This window comes from Girardinichthys multiradiatus, chromosome 3 (genome assembly GCF_021462225.1).
Source record: "Girardinichthys multiradiatus isolate DD_20200921_A chromosome 3, DD_fGirMul_XY1, whole genome shotgun sequence".
In the NCBI taxonomy this organism is placed as follows: Eukaryota; Metazoa; Chordata; class Actinopteri; order Cyprinodontiformes; family Goodeidae; genus Girardinichthys; species Girardinichthys multiradiatus.
Genome location: NC_061796.1, coordinates 21617321 through 21636212, shown reverse-complemented (window position 1 = coordinate 21636212; position 18892 = coordinate 21617321). Strand labels below are relative to the sequence as shown.

The 18892-nt window shown below is 39.8% G+C and overlaps 1 protein-coding gene across 3 annotated transcripts in view; it reads right to left on the bottom strand.

Annotated features, from left to right (window-relative positions):
- Nucleotides 1-18032, bottom strand: part of cep192 (centrosomal protein 192) — a 44190-nt gene extending 26158 nt beyond the window's left edge. For 2 of the 3 annotated variants that reach the window (XR_007037643.1, XM_047360959.1), the window contains exons 1-20: nucleotides 17826-18032; nucleotides 17248-17425; nucleotides 16986-17096; nucleotides 14364-14521; nucleotides 13939-13994; nucleotides 13586-13709; nucleotides 11837-11952; nucleotides 11616-11705; nucleotides 11280-11432; nucleotides 10857-11010; nucleotides 9061-9278; nucleotides 7798-7917; nucleotides 5177-5314; nucleotides 3769-4033; nucleotides 3474-3623; nucleotides 3316-3380; nucleotides 2901-3125; nucleotides 1205-1346; nucleotides 996-1078; nucleotides 643-912 (exon numbers count right to left, since the gene is read on the bottom strand). Coding sequence is in view for 2 of the 3 variants with exons in the window: in XM_047360959.1 (XP_047216915.1) it covers nucleotides 643-912; nucleotides 996-1078; nucleotides 1205-1346; nucleotides 2901-3125; nucleotides 3316-3380; nucleotides 3474-3623; nucleotides 3769-4033; nucleotides 5177-5314; nucleotides 7798-7917; nucleotides 9061-9278; nucleotides 10857-11010; nucleotides 11280-11432; nucleotides 11616-11705; nucleotides 11837-11952; nucleotides 13586-13709; nucleotides 13939-13994; nucleotides 14364-14521; nucleotides 16986-17096; nucleotides 17248-17420 (2811 nt within the window). In the remaining variant the exon portion in view is untranslated. The remainder of the gene's footprint in view (nucleotides 1-642; nucleotides 913-995; nucleotides 1079-1204; nucleotides 1347-2900; nucleotides 3126-3315; nucleotides 3381-3473; nucleotides 3624-3768; nucleotides 4034-5176; nucleotides 5315-7797; nucleotides 7918-9060; nucleotides 9279-10856; nucleotides 11011-11279; nucleotides 11433-11615; nucleotides 11706-11836; nucleotides 11953-13585; nucleotides 13710-13938; nucleotides 13995-14363; nucleotides 14522-16985; nucleotides 17097-17247; nucleotides 17426-17825) is intronic. The other variant, XM_047360961.1, reaches the window with a different exon arrangement.
- Nucleotides 18033-18892: the final 860 nt, after the last annotated feature.

Genomic DNA, 18892 nt, shown 5'->3' with positions numbered 1-18892 from the left:
ACAGTCACTGAATGTGGAAACTTCACACTGGACCTCAAGCAACTTGGACTTTGTGCTGCTCTACTCTTCCTCCAGACTCTGAGACCTGGATTGATGGCAGTCCTGAAAAGGGGACTTTGGACCAGTCCAGTCCTTGACTTCTACCTGGTCCTGGTAGGACGCTTCTGACGTCTCTGGTTCAGGGACGCATAAAAAAAGGAATAGGACAATTACAGCCTTAGTCCTGAAGTGGCTCTTGAAGCCCCAATTTCAGGCCACATCTTGTGAATTTCTCTCAAACTCCTAAATAGGCTTTGCTCCACAATTCTCTTAAGGCCATGGGTATGCCTGTTAATTGTGCACCTTTTTCTACCACACTTTTTCTCCACCACTCAACATGAGCATTTCCATGACCATGCTTAGGTCCAACACACTGAACAGCCAGCTTCTGTAGCAATGACCTTGCAAAGGTTGTCATCAACTGTCTGCAGTTGGTACTACATAATATTTTGGGAATTTATAAAATATAAGTTTCATTATTTTGAACAGCATAATTGAAATAAATCAAGTTTTCGATAATAATCTAATTTATTGAGATTTATTTATGTTTTAGCTCCGAGACTGAAATGACCGCCTGAAAGTCTACAAATAGATCAGTCTTACATGCTGAGCTGTGCTGGGTCCCTGTTGGTGTTTGGCGACGAACTCTGGCCGGTTCCTTGCCTTGTTCCTCTTGGACAGATCTACAATCATAGCAGCCAGCTGTGAGGGGTCCGTGCTGACGGATGCATTAGCGATAGCCGAAGCAATTGTGCTGATGCTGAGCATCAGCTGACTGCTGTTGTTGTCTGGAGACAAACCACTTTGGTTAGCCATGTTTGACTCAGGTCTTGAGGCCAGAGTGGGTTCAGACAAGACAGCTCCCATATGGTCCTGAAACAAGTGTCAACCCATAAAGATCAGCATTTTCTGTAGGTTCTAAATGAGAATGCTTTTTTTCCAGGAGTTTCATGTACCTGGGTTTTACAAGGTTCTGGATCAGTATCCCCTTTGGGTGACAACCTTTCACCTGGAGTATTAACAGTTTTGTCCAAATCTCCTGCTTGGAGATAATCAGTCAGCTGGTTAGTCCGCACACACACACACAAAATGAATACAATTAACAGAAAAATTATTAAAAAGTCAAACAGTAACTAAGTGTGCTGTGGGATGTTTCCAAACACACCTGGCTTCAGTGTTTTGTCTGCTTCACCAAGGTCTATGGTGGCATTGGGAGGAGAGTTTTCTCCAAATGAGAATTCTGATGGTTGGATAAGTGGGAAAGGTTCCCTCTTTTCTGGAGAAGTGATGATGTAACCAAAGGATGGCTAGATAAACAGAGTACGCTTTCAATTACAAATATAATGAAAGGCCCAATAAATACACCAAAACCTGAAACTACACACCGCCTTCATCTGACAATGTTACAAAACAAACTACAGCTGCAGAATATTATGTCATGATAACCATCATCTAAAAAAATAGAACATTGTGAAAAAGGTTAATATTTCTAGTCACTCTTTTCAGAAAGTTAAACTCACAATATAGATTCATAACAGAATGAAATATTTCAGATTTATTTTTGTAATTTTGATGATGGCTTACAGATAATGAAACATCTAATTCAGTGTCTTAGAACAATTTGAATATTACATCAGATCAATAAAAAAAAAGCTATTTTAAACAAATGTCAAGCTTCTGAAAAGTCTGTTCATTTCTATGCACTCAATACTTTGTTGGGTTTCATTTTCCATGAATTACTGCGTCAATGCTGCATGGCATAGAGGTGATCAGCCTGTGGTTCTGCTGAGGTGTAATGGAAGCCCACGTTGCTTTGATAGCGGCCGTTGGGTCATCTCCATTGCTGCATCTGATGTCGTTCATCTTCCTCTTGACAACAGTTCATAGATTCTCTATGAGGTTCAGGTCAGGCCAGTTTGCTGATCGATCAAGAACAGTAACAACTAGTTTTTGGTACCTTTGGATTTTTGGGTCTGTACCAAATCCTGCAGGACAATGAAATCAACATCCCCATAAAGCTGGTCAGCAGAACGGAGCATGACATGCTCTAACGTTTCCTGGCTGATGGATGAGTTCACTGTGGGTTTCAGGAACCAAGTGGACCATCAACAAATGCAGATGACATGGCACCACAAACATCACTGACTGTGTAAACTTCACACTGGACTTCAAGCCATGTGGTTTCTTCCAGACCCTAAGACCTGACTCTTAAATGAAATGCCAGCTTAATTTCACCCTAAGCAACAGTCCAGCCTCTGGGGCAGGAATGGCTTGACAAGAGGAGCAGACTCCAGCCTCAAATTCTTGAATGGATATTGGTTGACAATCAGGTCAAGGCTGCAGTTATTCTTGCTGTTGGTGCACCTTTTTCTACCACTTAACTTTCTATGAATATCTTTGGACACTGCACTCTGAACAATCAGCTTCTTTAGCAATGACCTTTTCTGGCTAACTCGCCTTGTGGAGGGTGTTAATAACTGTCTCTTGGCGGTTCTCTCTCCAGTCAGCAGTCTTCTCCACATTAGTGTAGCCTACTGACCCAGACTGAGACCATTTAGAGGCTCAGGAAACATCTGCAGGCATTTTAAATTAATTAGCTGATTAGTGTGTGAGACCATGAGTTTGGAAAATTTTCTTTTTCACAAGTTTGTAATTGTTTCTGAGACACTGAATTTTGGCTTTTCATTAACTGTAACCCAAAACAATCAAAAATACAAGACATAAAGGATAGACATAATTCACTCTATTCTCATTTTTATGATGTAAACTGTGTGCCTAAACCAAGTTAAGACATCTAGTGTCAAATACCACAAGAAGAATAAACTTGTCTCTTCATTTACTGAAAAACAGTATTTACTAACCCGTTTTACATCATCTCCATCAGCAATGCCCAAACAGCCCAGGGCTTCAGAGCGCTGCCCAAAGAACTGTCCTAAAGACAGTCGCAGGTAGCTTTCATCTCCCTCCCTGATCTCTGAGGAGACCTGCGAAGCTCTCATTAGGACGTGGCTGCTGGGTGGAATCTTCCAAGAAGAGTCACTCTGTAAGGTGCTGTTGCCGCCTGGTGCTGGTTCAATCTGCTCCTCCTGTGTGAACCGAAATACTCAGAAAAAGAATACTCCAGGGGGCAGAGCTGTACCCTAACCGTGAGGGTTCCTGGTTTCTGTTGTTTATGGAACAGTTTTAACATATGAAAAGATAACAACCATCATAATAAAAATTGGACTCAGCCAAAACTTTAATCATATAAAAAGGAGAACAACTATTGTGGTTTACCTGCATGAACTGGTGCTCTTTCTCAAACTCCTCTTGATCCTTTAATATTTTCTGCATAGCATCACCTGAAAGTTAGAAGTAATAAAGTATATCCCATGTATTCAACAGTGCATCAATTCTATATTTGTATTACAAAAAAGTTGTGAGCTTGTACATACTGGCAGGTACAAAGTCCTCATTCTGCAACTGGCCATTATTCTCGGACTCTTTCCCATCAACCTCCTTCTCAAAGTTGGAATAATAAGCCAGGTCTGTGACCCACTTCCCTTCTTCATTCTGGTAAACGACACCATGACCGGCATTGGCTCCTGGAGAGAAAAGTATTGCTTTTAATATTTTACAAGCATATATTATAAGTATCTAGTTACCGAATCAAACAGACAGATACTATGAATACACTGTCAATTATAGGATTACAGTTGATGTCAGCATTTAAGTGAAACAGGAGTCCACCTTGCTGAAACTCCAGCCCCATGTTGTCTGGGCAGTTGTTCCATCCTTCATCTGAGTCCTCTTGATCCTGGTTGAAGCTCTGGGAGAAATACTTTGCTTCCAGGGAAGTTGAGAGAGGGTTGTCATCTTCACTGGCACCATCTGAAGCTTCAGCAGCTGTCACATCACCACAGGGTCCTCCTCTGGGGCCTAATGAGTGCCTGGCCCCATCAGGCTCATCTACTGCCTCATCATCATCATGAGCATCTTGGTTAGTGTTCAGCACCTACAGAATGGTTTGACAGCAAAATTCATAAGACTGCATAACCAATAACGTTTTATGTTAAAATGTGTTGCAGTTTTTTTGTACATGTATACAGCAAGGAATCCATCCTGGAATCACTACAGATCTAAAACACCTTTTAACACTTACAGTAGTATTTTCTAGGGATATAAATGTTTCAACTTGTATCACCATCACTTGGGACTAACACTGACAGTGTGAATTTAAAAAGAGATGCAGTCAGAAGTTGACCAGTGAGCAGAATCAGACTAATTGTGGTTCAATAGGTCCTCAACTCAAAAAGTCTATCTTTTTCCAATCTGCATATCGTTAGCCTCATTGCATAATTGCCAAAGTCATAATTTGGCAAATATGATGTAGATATGTTATGAGGCTAACAATATGCACCATATGAAGAGCTTGCAGGTTGTGGTAGCAACACTGATGCAGACATCATGGCTGAGCACAGAAGACTCTAAGTTAGCCACTTTCAGTACCAGTAGGGTGTTTATACAACAAGTTAAAGCACAGAGATATATTAATAGAAACAGTATATTTCCAACACATTGAGACATCTCTATGGTTCATTTAGGCTGCAAGAGAGCAAGACTTTTAACAGATAACAGGAAGACACAGTTCAGCAATGTTGCCCTGGTTTATGCTTTTGCACTTTCAACCCATTTCTGTCCTAGATTTGGAAATGTTTACAGTGTTATGGAAGTTATGGTAAGGATCTACATTCTACAAAGAACGAAGACAGCCGCTTTTTTAATGCTACCCACACTGACCACAAATATAAGCTAGTTTAAAATCTCCACCTTTAACCAGTGACTTCATTTTAAAATAGTAAAACACTGTTTGTAGCGACAGTACTCTCCCACAGCAGCATGATGTAGACCCTACTAATAACGTAAAGAATGAACGATCATGGTAGGAAGGCTAGAAAACAAATACCCTATGCTGTTCTTATACCTTCATATATTGTAATTTTAAAGCAAAATTAAAATTGGTTAAAATAAATATAAGCGGGGCAAACTTTCCTAAAAATCATAGACCAGAGTTCAGCTACTAAATACTGATCATTACATCTCTAGGTACATTAGTCAAACTACTGACTTAGACCCATTTCACTGTAAGATACGGAACCTTGGAGAGATGGAAACTCCCATGGGTGCCGTGAAGAACAGAGATGGTCAAGTTAGTTGAATCCTGAGGTCTCCTCAAGTAGACAGAATCCAGGAGAGGCTCAGTTGTGGGACCAGAATCTGTGCTCTCCATGGCGTCCTGGCATTCAAAACAAAACCAACCCAACATGACTTTCAGAGTGCACCATAAGCATAGGTCAATGTTTCAATGAAGGAGGCTGCATGTCATAGGCAGCTTTTGCTGAGCAAGTATTTAGATTTGTAAGTTTCCTCACAAAGCACACCCATGGAGAATCTCAACTAATATTTTGAAATCTGAAAACTAAAACCTAAAAATTGAAGTAATCCAAGTAAACCCAAAGAGATTTTTTACAGCACTTGAATTTGTCTTCAGACATCTTCCCTAAGAATACGCTCCTGATCCAAATCAGACTAGTTAAAAAATTTGCAAGAATTAGCTTTTTGCTCTTTTCGATTATATGAAGGGTCTACAAGGCTAAAAGAAGAAATGGGAGCAAGAGGAACTTTTTGAGCAGGCAATGTATTAAAAACAAAAATGTAACTGAAATAGGCCGTTCATCAGCTGTAAGACCACAGCTACAAAAAACTAAAGAACCCTCTCAAAACAGAAATCAAAGTGTCAAAAAGGACTAAGTACTCAGTGGCTCCACCATTCTTGTTGATCACTTCAGTCGTCCAGGCATGCGGATGTAAGTGATTCCAGGAAGCTAGTGGGAACATTGCTCCAAGTGTTGAAGATGGCTTCAAGGGCATCCACTGCCTGGAACTGATGTCCATTTTTGTAAACCCTCCTTGCCATCCATCCCCAAATGTTCTCAGCTGGACTTAGATCAGAGGACACACAGGATGGTCCAAAAGAGAGACGTTATTCTCCTGGAACAAGTCCTGTGTCAGACGGGCATTAGGAACTGCAGCATTGTCCCGTTGAGGAACCCAGTCATTACCACACAGACGATGCCTGCTGCTGCATCTCCACATAGCCAGCTGCTGTTTGACGCTACTGCACAACCTCAAGCTTCATTGTTTCATTGAAGGAAAAAGCACCCGAAATCATGATGGTGTAGAAAACATCTCAGGTTGGATCTCCTTTTAGTGCCACTAGTGCCAACCTCAGCAGCGATGACGCAGTGGTAGGATTGTTGAGCTTACGCAGCTCAACAATCCTACCACGTTCAAAGACAGCGACCTTTTCTAGCCTTTGCCATCAGGAGGTCCTGACAGTATGAATACTTCATATGAGATCCAAATTTCTGGCTTTTAACGGCTGCAGTCTTAAACTTCTGAAACAACTAGCTGCCCAAAATGTTTGGTTGCTTACTCCCATTTCTTCTTTTAGGATTGTGAAGCTCTAATTAGAACCTTATAGTGCAAATTTTGCATTTCTTTTTAACTTAATAATAATAATTTTAACTTAATATTTTGACCAGGAGTGCATGTCTTGCACCACCAGAGTGTTTGTCACCGCAAGACACAACCACCAACAGAATGCATTGAAAACATTTTAGCTGTTGAGAATTGCTAGCTTGGTCAGTGAGGACAGCGATGATTGAATTCCACCCATTTTTGGACTTGCAGCTTAAATGTTGTTTGTGTTTGCGCCGACAATCAAAACAAGTGTGTCCTCGTGGCTCTCATGTTGGTTGAATCGTCTAGAAATGCGACCGTCAACAAAAAGTGACATTTTAATAATTCAGTTCAAATAGTTAATTATAGACTTATTATTCAGATCTATAACACACAAGGTGATACATTTCAGTGTTTTTGTTACTCTTATTATTATTACACGGGTCTCCGGATGCCCCCATGCTTTAAAAACAAATCATCATTGCAATATTAATCTGTTCAGTAAAATGCAGCATGAAAGACCAGTAAAAAAAATAAAACACTTGACATATAACCATCTGTGTGTAATGGATCTATGAGTTTGACTGTTAGAATTGAATTACTGAAGTAAATCTTTATATTTTGTATTCACTGAGATGCACCCAAAAACTGACATTTTATGGTGCATCCCGCCCCACTCCCTTTCATTAACTAAATTTTGTTTGTCATTAGGCCTGAACAGTGAATGTTTATTATTATTCTCCTCGCAAATGAATTGGCATTTTGAAGGTCTTAACCTATTCAAAAACTCACCAAACTTTGCCCAAAATTGTCCCTTGAAGAAAATGCATATATATTTTTATGGAATTGAAAGAGATTTGAAATTTCCTCCAAATCATGAAAAAAGTTATTTGGTGGTAAAATCAACAGGAAATCGTCATTTTTGGGTAATGTTTGGACGTTTTTCATACGTGATCAGTATGCCCTGAAGGCATGGGGGATTACAAAAAGTTATCAGTTTTCATGCATGAGGGGCGGGGCCAAGCCTCAAACTTTGCAACACTGTAACCTTGTGGCAATACTATTTAATTAGTGTCACAAAGCTCTATTTTATGCTGTTTTGTTAATAAGTTTCAATGGTAAAAAAATAAAATAAAAAGCAATCAAGCAGGTCAGCCAATAATGTTTAAAGCTTTCAAAACACCATACAGCCTGGGCAATATGCACTAAAGCTTGCCATTTGAAGTTACATTACAGAAGTAAAGTAAGTGCACTTACCAGTGCCTCCTGTCTGTCCAACATCCTGCTGCAGTTGACAGAAAGCCTCTGAGACGCCCCTGATGTCACTGCGAAGGAGCTGGCCTCACCTGTTCCTACAGGGCCGACACGGTCACCCATCTGTAGGATGCAACAGAGAAACGGGATATTCCGAAGGGCATTGATCAGCAAAAAGAGAATTGTAAATGGATACACCGACAGCATCTATATGCTGTAAAATATAAATATAAACTAGTTTAATGAGTTTTACTTTCTGAAAAAATGTACGATTTCCAAAGCAAATTAACCTGATGATGCATTTCCACTGTCATGCAAATTCAACACTTAATGTGAGTTTTTTCCCCACCAACAAAGCTGTCACACAAATTCATGTCCATCTAATAACCTGCATACCAATGCCAATACAGAACATGTGCAGTTGTGCTTTTAGAGGACAAACAAAAATAATGAAATTAATATTCTCACATTCATTACTAAATGAACTAAAAAAAAACAATATCTCCGTTGTGAATTTTATGCACAAACCCACAAGGAGAAAATAAACTTTAAATCAGTCAAAACAAACCAATACAATAAAAGTCTGTGATTTTAACAGCAGCCGGTAAAATCTTTAAAATGACTTAAATTATATGATCAGCCAAAAACGCTAGAGTAAAAAGTCAGACTGAAAAGAAATGTAAGCATGGAAATCTTATAATTAACGAAGTCAGGTAACTTCTTAGAACAAAAGGAGTAGCAGTGAATGTTTAAAGCCCCATCAACAAAAATGGCTGCATGGCAACAAATTATTTATGACTACAGATAATTTCATACTTTCAAAACCAAGTTCACAATCAAACCACCCCCTGTTTGTTATTCTCAGAATTGGATTACTCAGAGGGGCAGCGGTAGAGCACAGTCCGCGACGTGGCTGTCCCTTGGTTCAAATCTTGGCCACGGCGACCTGTGCTGCATGTCTAACCCCCCCTCCCCGCAATTTCCTGTCTACCTACTTTCAAAACATTACATAGTAAAGGCCACTAGGGCTGCATAACAAATATTTAAAAAAAGAGAACGAAGAGGAATTTGATTACTCTAAGAAACGAAAACAGACCGTTTTGTTAAACAATCAATAGTGTGGACATAAAGAGGTGTAGTATAATTGCCAATAAGCTGTTAAAAATCTTACCAAAGCAAGTAACAAGGAGATTAAGTCTTGGGTTTAAATCTCACGTCTTCTTGAAGCTGTAAAATAGTTTTCTTCTCTACAACTGGATGTCCTACCTCTGCAAATCTGGGAAGACTATTCCTCACATGTTCTTGGAGCCTGCTGAAACCAGCAGTCTCATCCTCACTGAGACGACTGCTACCAACAATTCCCAGACCACGCAGGGCATCATACATAGTCAGGGCACTGTTGACTGGAACAGGGATGGTTGCAACTCCCCCATCATTCCCACTTTCCTCACTGCCGCTGCTCCCATCTCCTCCACCTCCATCCCCTGTTGTTACACATGGATACGACACAGACTGGAGGTTACACACAGATCAGGCTGATAATTTCATGTGCTGGATGACAAAAGAACAACATGCTGGCTACAAGTGGCTTACAACTTCATCATACTTGACAAACCAGATTACAGCTCCATATAAAGAAAGAATATCAAGACTTGGTAATTAAATAGAAAACGTGAAAATATTCAGGTGTGGGTTCGATTCCTGACCTTAAGACCTTTGCTGTATGTAACAACCCCCGACCCCCTTCTGATTCGCTGTCTGATTACTGTAAATAAATGTCACCAATAAAAAATATTACATAGCCTCATTCAATGATATACTGCAAGCATTTAAACTACAGTCTGGATTGCTATTGCTTACAGCTAATGATAACCCACAATTTATTTTCTAAATTATTTGGACTATTACCTTAAGAATAACAGAAAAGGAAATACTGGTTACTGAAAAGTATTTCCATGTCCTGTATGGAATTATAAACTCAATACTTTGTCGGGGCTTTTACATAAATTACTGCATCAATGCAGCATGGCGTGGAGACAATCAGCCCAGGTTATTATGGTAGCATCCTTCATCTCCTCTGCATTGCTGGGTTTCTCCCATCTTCCTTTAGAAAATACTCAGTCGATCTTGAATGGGGTTTAGGTCAGGCGGGTTAGCTGGCCAATTTAAACACAGTGTCACCCTGGTCATTAAAGCAGGTACTGGTACCTTGGCAGTGTGGGTAGTGTGGATAACGTCCTGCTGGAAAATGAAATTAGCATGGCCATAAGGCTAGTTAAAACCAGCAGATGGCTCCTTAAAACATCACCGCCTGTGGAGAATTCACACTGGACCTCAATCAACCTGGATCCCCTCCACTGTGGGGTTTTGATTTCCAAATGAAATGCAAAACTGACTTTCATCTGAAAAGAGGACTTTGAACCATTGAGCAACAACCCAGACACTTCTGTCCTTAGCCCGGGTGAGAAACTTCTGATTGTGTCTCTCGTTCAGGAGTGACTTAAAACTGATGATTGGCATTTGAAACCTGTAGTCCTTGTATGCCCTAGATGACTCTGTGTGGCATCTCTTGAAGCACCGACATTAGCTGCAGTAAACGCCTTGTGAATCTCCCCCAAACTCGCTAATGAGGTTTGTTTATCAATCCCCTCAATGCTGCAGGTACACATGTTGCTAGTACACCCTTTCCTTCCACTCAACTTTCCAATAATATGCTTTCATACAGCAATCTGGGCAGCCAGCGTCTTCAGCAAGGTACTTTTGTGACTTTTATGTTCACTGGTTTTATGTAATCTTAAACTAATTTTGCGCTTTCATTAACCATAAGCAGCACTCATCAAAATCAACAGAGAAACACTGCAAATACACAAATGTGATTAAGCTATTCTCTAGTTTTGCTTCTTTTAAATGAACGGCTGAAATAAAAAAATTTTTTGATGATATTCTAATTTAATGAGATGCACAAATAAATACAAGTAGTGACCTTTTTAAAAGGAACAAAAAAGAAAATAATTATAACTGAATGAAGCTTTCAGACAAAACATGAAAAGTTAACGTTGTACCTGCAACAGGAGAGCTAATGACCTGTCCTTCAGCTGATCGTCTGTGTCCGATTCCAGGAAGCAGTGATGGACCGCCATGACCAGAAGAAGTATCATCATCCGAACTGCCCCCTTCTAAGCCTGGCCTGAAACTTGGATGGTTACTTTCTCCAACCTGTGCAAACATGTGGATCCCCAAAGAAAGAACACTGGCTGCTGTAAAACTGATGTTTCTGTGGCCAACACTTTCACAATTCTGCTAATTTTCTAGGAGTTTTCCAAGGACTCAACTGGTTGATTTAACCTCACAGCTCAGCATTCATGTGTTTTATATCACTACAAGATGAGAGAGAAGATATAAATCTTTCCCATTTAACCAAAGCTTGTCATAGATCCTAGCAAACTGGCTTAACTTGTGAGAAGAGACATTTTATGTCTTCTGACCAGATGTCTAGACGTGCTTGGCAACAGCTGTGTCCTGGTGACATTACTGTTCCTTCTGGCCGTCTCCAGCTCATCCTCAGTGTCTTCATCACTGGCTGGACAAGAGTCCATACCTGTAGCAGCAAGACGTACATCAGGCATCCGGAAGTCCTCCTGGAGTAAAAATGTGTCACAAAAACAGAAGGAAATCTAAATTCTACCAAGGCAAGTTTCAAACAAACCAAATTTCACAACATGATCATTTTGTAGCTAACCTGATAAAGTAAACCATGATTTCAAAACACTACAAGATGAATTTCACACACAAAATAAAGGCAGTAATGAAAAAAACCTGACCTGATCATAGTGATGGAGGAACTGGTATCTTTGCTGCGGTGCCTCTTCAGAACTCGCATCAGACAGGTAACCAGCAACACCCCCCACTCCCTGTGCATGAGCAAAAATATATTACAGAGTAAAATTATTAATATCACGGCTCAATTTTAGCTTCTAATTAAAGGAACGTGCTCAAAGTAGGCAAAGATCAAATGAAAAATAAAAAGGAGTAAGAGTCTTACTGCTACAGGAATCTCCTGCCCCTCCACTCTGCCTCTCTGCATTGCAGGAGGGACCAGTTTGTTGAAGTACACCTCTAGTTCATCATCCGGCAGGTTGTTCAAATCTATGTCATCATCTGGTGGCCAAGCACATTCACATATAAAGAAAACTCGGTGTTTCTTCTGCCGCATCAAAACAGGAATGATAAAGTAGAAAACACATAAAAAATAAATTCTTACATATGTTCCATTTCAAAATCCCATTAATTTCCAAGCATTTACAATACTTCTCTAAACACACGGGAAAAAAATCTCCCTCTCCTACAAATAAGACCAAAAAAAGTCGAAGTTGGTGTCTGATTCAGTGCTGTGTTAGTGGACTCTTATGCTGTTTTTAATAATCTAAGACATGTAAAATCAGGACAGAACTACTTTACATTAAATACCAACTCTTTAAAACACAGTTTGTGATAAACTCGTTTTTTTTGTAAAAGTTAGACTAAGTCTCCAGCATTAAGAAACGCACAGAAACCGACCTTCAACATGCGTGTTCATACATCAATAACAACATTTCACTATTCTGACCAAGACAGCAAAAACCCTGCAGGTGACACTGCACTAAATAAGCTCCTTTTCCACAGACTTGTAAAAAATAAATGCTATATTTATGGACTATGTAGTTGTTATGATAAAATGTTTAAAAGCTTCTGTCAAATTTAAATGCATGTGAAAATATGCTGAATTATTGTTCTTTAAAGTTAATGTTTTTCTGCTAAGTTAAAAAGTAAGTTTCTGAGGATAAATAAATTACTGCGTTTGAGAGAGAGAGCTAATGCAGAGATGGAGACAGGGAGAGCGGGTTTAAATCCCAGCCCGGGCTCTTTCTGCAGTTTTGGACCTGCATATTCTCCCTGTGTTTTCGTGGCTTCTCTGACTTCCTCCCACAGCCCAAAACCATGACTGTTAATGGGTCTCTGCATTGCTATTAGGAGTGAGCGTGTCTGGATGGGTGTCCTCGGAGCCTCTGTGCTGTCCTGTAACGGACTGGCGACCTGTTCAGAGTGTGTCGCCAGCCGAGATGAGCAGGTATAGATGATGGATGGATAGTTGGATTTTAGGTTTGTTTGTGTCTTCTTTCTTCATTTAATTAATCATTGAAATATTTTAATGCGCTTAGTAATACGTTTTTTCTATTCTTTTTAGGAACTAGATACAACATAATCATTCAATTAACAAGTGAAAAGTTAAATTTGAGGGTCTGGGACCAAAATTCTTCTCCTTTTAATCATGCAGTTTGGAATTTAGGCTCCCTGGCAAGGAACATTTACCAATCAGACAGATGGATTTGAGACGGATCAAAATAATGTATTTTATTAAATGACCGATATGCTTTTTTAATGCATGAACATAACCAAGTAGTCAATCTAATGATCCAATCCCATTTCCAAGGAATTGAGGTCTAGTTTAAAACCTGATCTACCTCCATATAAAAGGCTAGGAGCACAGTGAAATGGCCTTTTTAGTCATTTAAAATGTTTGGATCTTTGTGGTTCTTCTGTCAAAAACTAAAAGACACGATCCAGACATCGATCAATTAAATGAGAGTTCTGCAGAAATATAGCTCTTTAACTTTTAGATAATTGAAGAACAACAAAAGTATAGGAACTCAGGCCTTTTTTCGTAATTAAGTTTTTTTTTTTCCTAAAATGTATCCAAACCTAGAAGGAAGTCTGTATATGGAAAGACTAAAGTTAAGATAGTAGAAAATACCTGTGACATCACTATTCATGTTGTCTGCACACATGAGCTCTTCATTGGCCAGGAAGCTGGAGTTACTGCCACTGTCAAGTATATCGGTTTGCAAAAGGTCCTCCTCAGGGGTAGCAGCTAAAGCCTGAGCACGTATGGAGGAATAAAACATGAGACATTGTTAGCAGTCAAAATCAAAGTAAAGCTCCTGATGCAAATTCAAACAGAAGGATACTGGTTCAATTAAACAAAATTATACATTTATTCTAAAAATGTCATTGAGAAATTATTGTCTTCCTGTACTTAAGCAAATATTACAACAATCACACAGATGATCAGAGTCATCAGAGACTGAGCTTAAATAGAGCTGGTACCTTTTTGTCATTCTTTTGGTCCAACTGGGAAATTGTCAGAAGGCCAGTTGAAAGATCTGTTAAAAGGAAACATAACTCAGGTCCATTCATAAGGCAAATTACATCCTGTCTTCAATATTCACCAAAACGTTACCATTTGCAGAGACAGCACCAATTTCAGCAATGTGTGTCCAGCGATGAAAATTAGCCACATTCAAGAATATTCATGCAATTCCATTTAAAGCGCAGCTTTATTTTGCTTTGTTTTTTTCTTTTCTCAAATCAAAGTCTTGTTTGGATAAAAACCAACAAAGATTTACGTGTGCATACTGTGAGATCCTATAAACAAAAATACATTTTAAAAACATTCGGTTCAAAACGTTGAAAAAGGCCGATGACATATAGACGAGAAACAGGTTCAATACGGCACTAAGCCTGGATCTCACCTGTTCCTAGCTCTGTGGGCCGACCATACGCTGAACCGGCCTGAGTGGGAGGAAGGCCAAGCACAGAGCCTTGGTTTCTGGAAGCAGTCTCATCCAGACTGATCTTAACAAGCACGTCTGACAGGCGGTGGGCTGCAATGAAGTCATCTGCATTATCCCTGTGACACAATCAAAGGTGAAAAATAAGCACAAGTACAAGAATAAGAATATTTGGCCAAGCAAAACCATCTTTAGTGATACAGGCCAAAATTACCAACATGGCTTGTTTGCCTTTCCTTGCTGTCAAAATAATATTAGCGCTAGCTTCACCTTAGACACACAACTTAGAAGTATTGTATACATATGGAAAGAAATTTCTAAAGATCCACAGGCATGACTCTAGTAGCTGATCACAGGTGTAGTGAACTATAAATTACTGTACAATAAACTTTTCAACCCTCTGCCAAAGAAACTACGCCCTTCAAAACCAAATCACTACAGATCTGTAGCACTAACACCAACAGGTAGAAAATGTTACGAAAAACTGATTTTACGTGCCATCTTTCCAACTGTCGATCCACAGCTGGACAAAAATCTGTTTGCTTACAAGGCTAAGCGAGGTACAGAGGATGCTGTAGTACGTCTCCTCCATGCTTTCCTTCAGCATCTGGACACACCTGGTAACTTTGCAGCAGTTCTTTTTGTAGATTTGTGTTCTCCATTCAACACAATTCAATGGTACCTGATGATACACAAACTACAGAAGCTAAATACTTCTTCCAACGTTATCCACCTGATCCATAACTTTCCGAGCAGCAGACCACAGGCAGTAAGGATAGGCGCCAACATATCTGAAACCATGATTATCAACACTGGGGCTCCTCAAGGTTGTGTCCTTAGTCCTATCCTCTACACGCTGAACACCAACGGCTGTATTTGCTCTCCAAACACCACTTTTAATACACACTCAGACCAAACTGCAATTCTGGCTCTTCTCAATACTTCACAATCTGTTATTGACTATCAGAGCGCAGTCATGCACACAGTGGTGTAAAGACAATTATCTCCACATTAACCCTGACCAAACAGAGGAAATGATTTTCACCACACCCAATTTCAGCACAAACCACATTTCATGTCCTTCGTACGCTCAGTGTCCTTCATGTTGCCTCTCATTTTCTGGTGCTATTGTACCAGAGTATTATTCAGTCCATTCTGCTGTACTGTTCTACCTGTTTTTACACCATGCTGTCTGTCACAAATAGAAATAAACAGAAATAAACTTCTGACTCACATCGCATCAAAAATAATCTGTTCCCCCACACCAAACATCACAGACCTCAATGCCAGAGCAACGGCCCCGTCTCACCAAATCAAGTTTCAGACACTGAGGACCTGCTCCATAACCTCTTTCAGCTCCTGCCCTCTGGACGCAGATATCGGACACTTAGATATAGAAGGGCCCCCTTTTAAAAGAAGTTTTGTTTCAAACAAGCTGCCTCATTGATTTATTTAGTCGTTTGTTGTGCACTTGTCCTGTGACTGTTATTGTGTTCAGTGTTTATATGTATGGTGTGGATTTCCAACTTGACATGTCAACCTGTGGAAACAAATTTCCCTTTATGGGACAACAAAGACATCTAGCTACATAATAAACCATAATAAATAAATAAATACAGGATAAAATTATTTTCAGATTCTGGTGTTTGTTTTCTCCTTTTCTCTAATTCAAATACAATGTCCATAAAGGCAGGCATTGATTGTCACCTATGGTGTGGCTTGGGGGCACAATGGAAAAAATAAAACTTGGAAAAAAAAAAGATACTGCATAATGGTGTATCCCTTTTAGCAGCCAAGAAAAGATCAATTTGTCTATGCCATGCTGGAAGCACTGTGCTACCACACGTCCACGACATGACGGGTCAGAGCTGTTTTCAGAACATGGGGTGACCTACAAAATATGAGGCAGATGGTTCGAACGTGTCACTCCAGGTACGATCTAGAACTGCTGCGACATAATCAATGAAGTTGACAACAAAAATCTGTCAGTCAATATTTACAGAGATACACACCAGCCTGCCTTCGCCCTGCACAGATACGTGAGGATAGACAATGGATGGATAGATGGCCACTTTTTAGGTATTTATTGTGATGACAATAAACGTAACTAAAATTTGTTAAAAAATCATCCCTATCTTTTTGCCTATAAATTATTCCCTACATGCAGTCAGAGCCCCTCCAAAAAAAAAAAAAAAAACTACCGTATGAATAAAACTTCCAAGTTATCTAAATAGGGTACTTCATAACAGCTAGTATAAATAAATTGTACACTAGACCTTGACTCAAGCATATTTTTAAATATAACCAAATTTATTAATGCTTTCCTGGAACCACCAGTATTCAAACATGTTGTAAAAATCTAATTTATACTACCCATTTTTGCAATGGGCAAACATCATCAATTAAAATAACTTTAAGGGTTATTATCACAGAACGACTTATTCCTGTTACAAAAAAACAAGGCAAAGCTGCCAATCATCCCCAATCTGGACACACCATGATGGGTGCAAGCTTAAGTTATTAAGAGACTTTAAATGGATATCAGAGAACAAAAACCTGCTGTTAAATAACGTAAATACTCACAAGTCATCTTTGAATCCAAGGGAATACCTGGGATGTTCTCCAACAGATGACTGGGTCTTTCCTAGTTGTTGTTCTCTGCCCTCCAGATATGAAGCCTGCTCGTGATCTCTTCTGGAAAATAATCACATTGCAAAGTTTTTACAAAACAGTATATTTCCAGCCTTGGTAGAGCAGAGCAGAGTTTTCCTGTCCAATGTCACTAACAATAGGATCAATCTAATAAAGCTGAGGAAAATGTGTAGGAGGTCTCATCTTGCCCCACCTGCTGTCGGAGCTGGGTCTAATTTTAGCCACCGTGGAGGCAGCCACGGGCAGCCCCGGACCTGAACCCAGAGTAACGTTACCGAGAGTGGCCCGGCCGCTGCTGCTGTCCAGAGACCTGCCGAGGAAGCTGGGGAAGGCTTCATCCTCCAGCTTGTAAAAACTCTCCGCCATATTTCCTATTATAAAGACATTTTATTTCAGGTTATCTGCAATTTTGAATTTAGGAGGTAATACAGTAATAACGGTTACGCAGATCTGACCATGAAAACCAGTTAAGAGTGAGATTTAAGAAGTTGCACGAGACAGATTTTACTAGTATAGGGTCAATTTGTGACATAAACGGCCAACATTATGATGGAACGGTTTTCTTAGCTAGTTGCTAAAAACAAGAGTGGTCCTCTCTCCCCCAGTACATCTACTGAAGTTCAAATACTTACTTTATTTAATAGTCAAGTATTAAACAGCAACCTACAGACAGCAATAACAAGCTACTCTGGTACTGCTCTATGCTAAAGTAATACTTAATACCTTTCACCAAAAACAAAGAGTTCAAAGCGTAAACGTCTGAAAACTTACATTCACTCACCAGGAGCGGGCCGAGACGCAAACTATGTTTCTCCAGTACGAGCTTTGTCTTTTAAACTCGTTCAAACACGCTGAGAATAAAGTTAGGTTCCGGCTGTTCGACCCTGAACACACATGTTGGTCGTTATTTGCTAAAATACGGCGTTTCAAACAAACTGTGCTCTGTTCTGTGACACCAAGCAGCGCCCAGACACCACAGGAAGCCCGCGTCAGCGTCACATTAGAAGGGTGGGACTTAAACCCTTTAAAAGATTTGATTGGACGACAAAGACAGAGGGCGGAAATAGCAAAACATGATAGGATGAAACCGGTGCCGCACTTTATCAAGTAGTTTGGAAATTAGACCATTTGTGTATTTCAGGTATCCTCGTGTTTGGCTGTTTGGTACTTTAGACATAAATGATTGTTAAGTAAATGCTAAACTAAATAACAGCAATTTATTTTTGGGTGAAACATAATGCTGTAACTGAGTTAGCTGCTGGACACCGTAAACACCTTAGTTTATGGCCTAATGGCAGATTGCACTGTTAGACAGTTCGCTTTTAAGTCGTGCAACAGTCATAGTTTACGTTCAGTTATCTACTTTATTAATTTTCGCCTACTAATTCCCAACAACACTGCACTAGTTGGAAAGTTCATCACACTAAGTACCTCCACCAAGGAGGTTATGTTTGAACGGATTTTGATGAAACTTTCAGGCGAGGAGCGAATTAGGACAAGCAACAGATGATTAGATTTTGGTGGTGATGCGGAGCACCATCTGGATCCAGGATTCTGTTTAAAGGATTCCTTATTATTGCCAGATCATGGTGTGACAACTTGGAATTCCCACATGGTTCCTCACCCCCCAGCTGACATGCAGTGGTCAGAAGTCATCCAGATCATAGCTCATCAGTACAGAAAAAAGTTGACATGCGTCAGTGATCCTATTGCCTTGGAGGTCTGCGCTCTGAGTGCGTTTGTAGTTCACATTTATTTTTGCGAATCACACCTTTTGCCTACTGATGGTTGTTATGCCCATAGAAGTAAAAGTCCTACAAATAAGTAAAACTGCAACA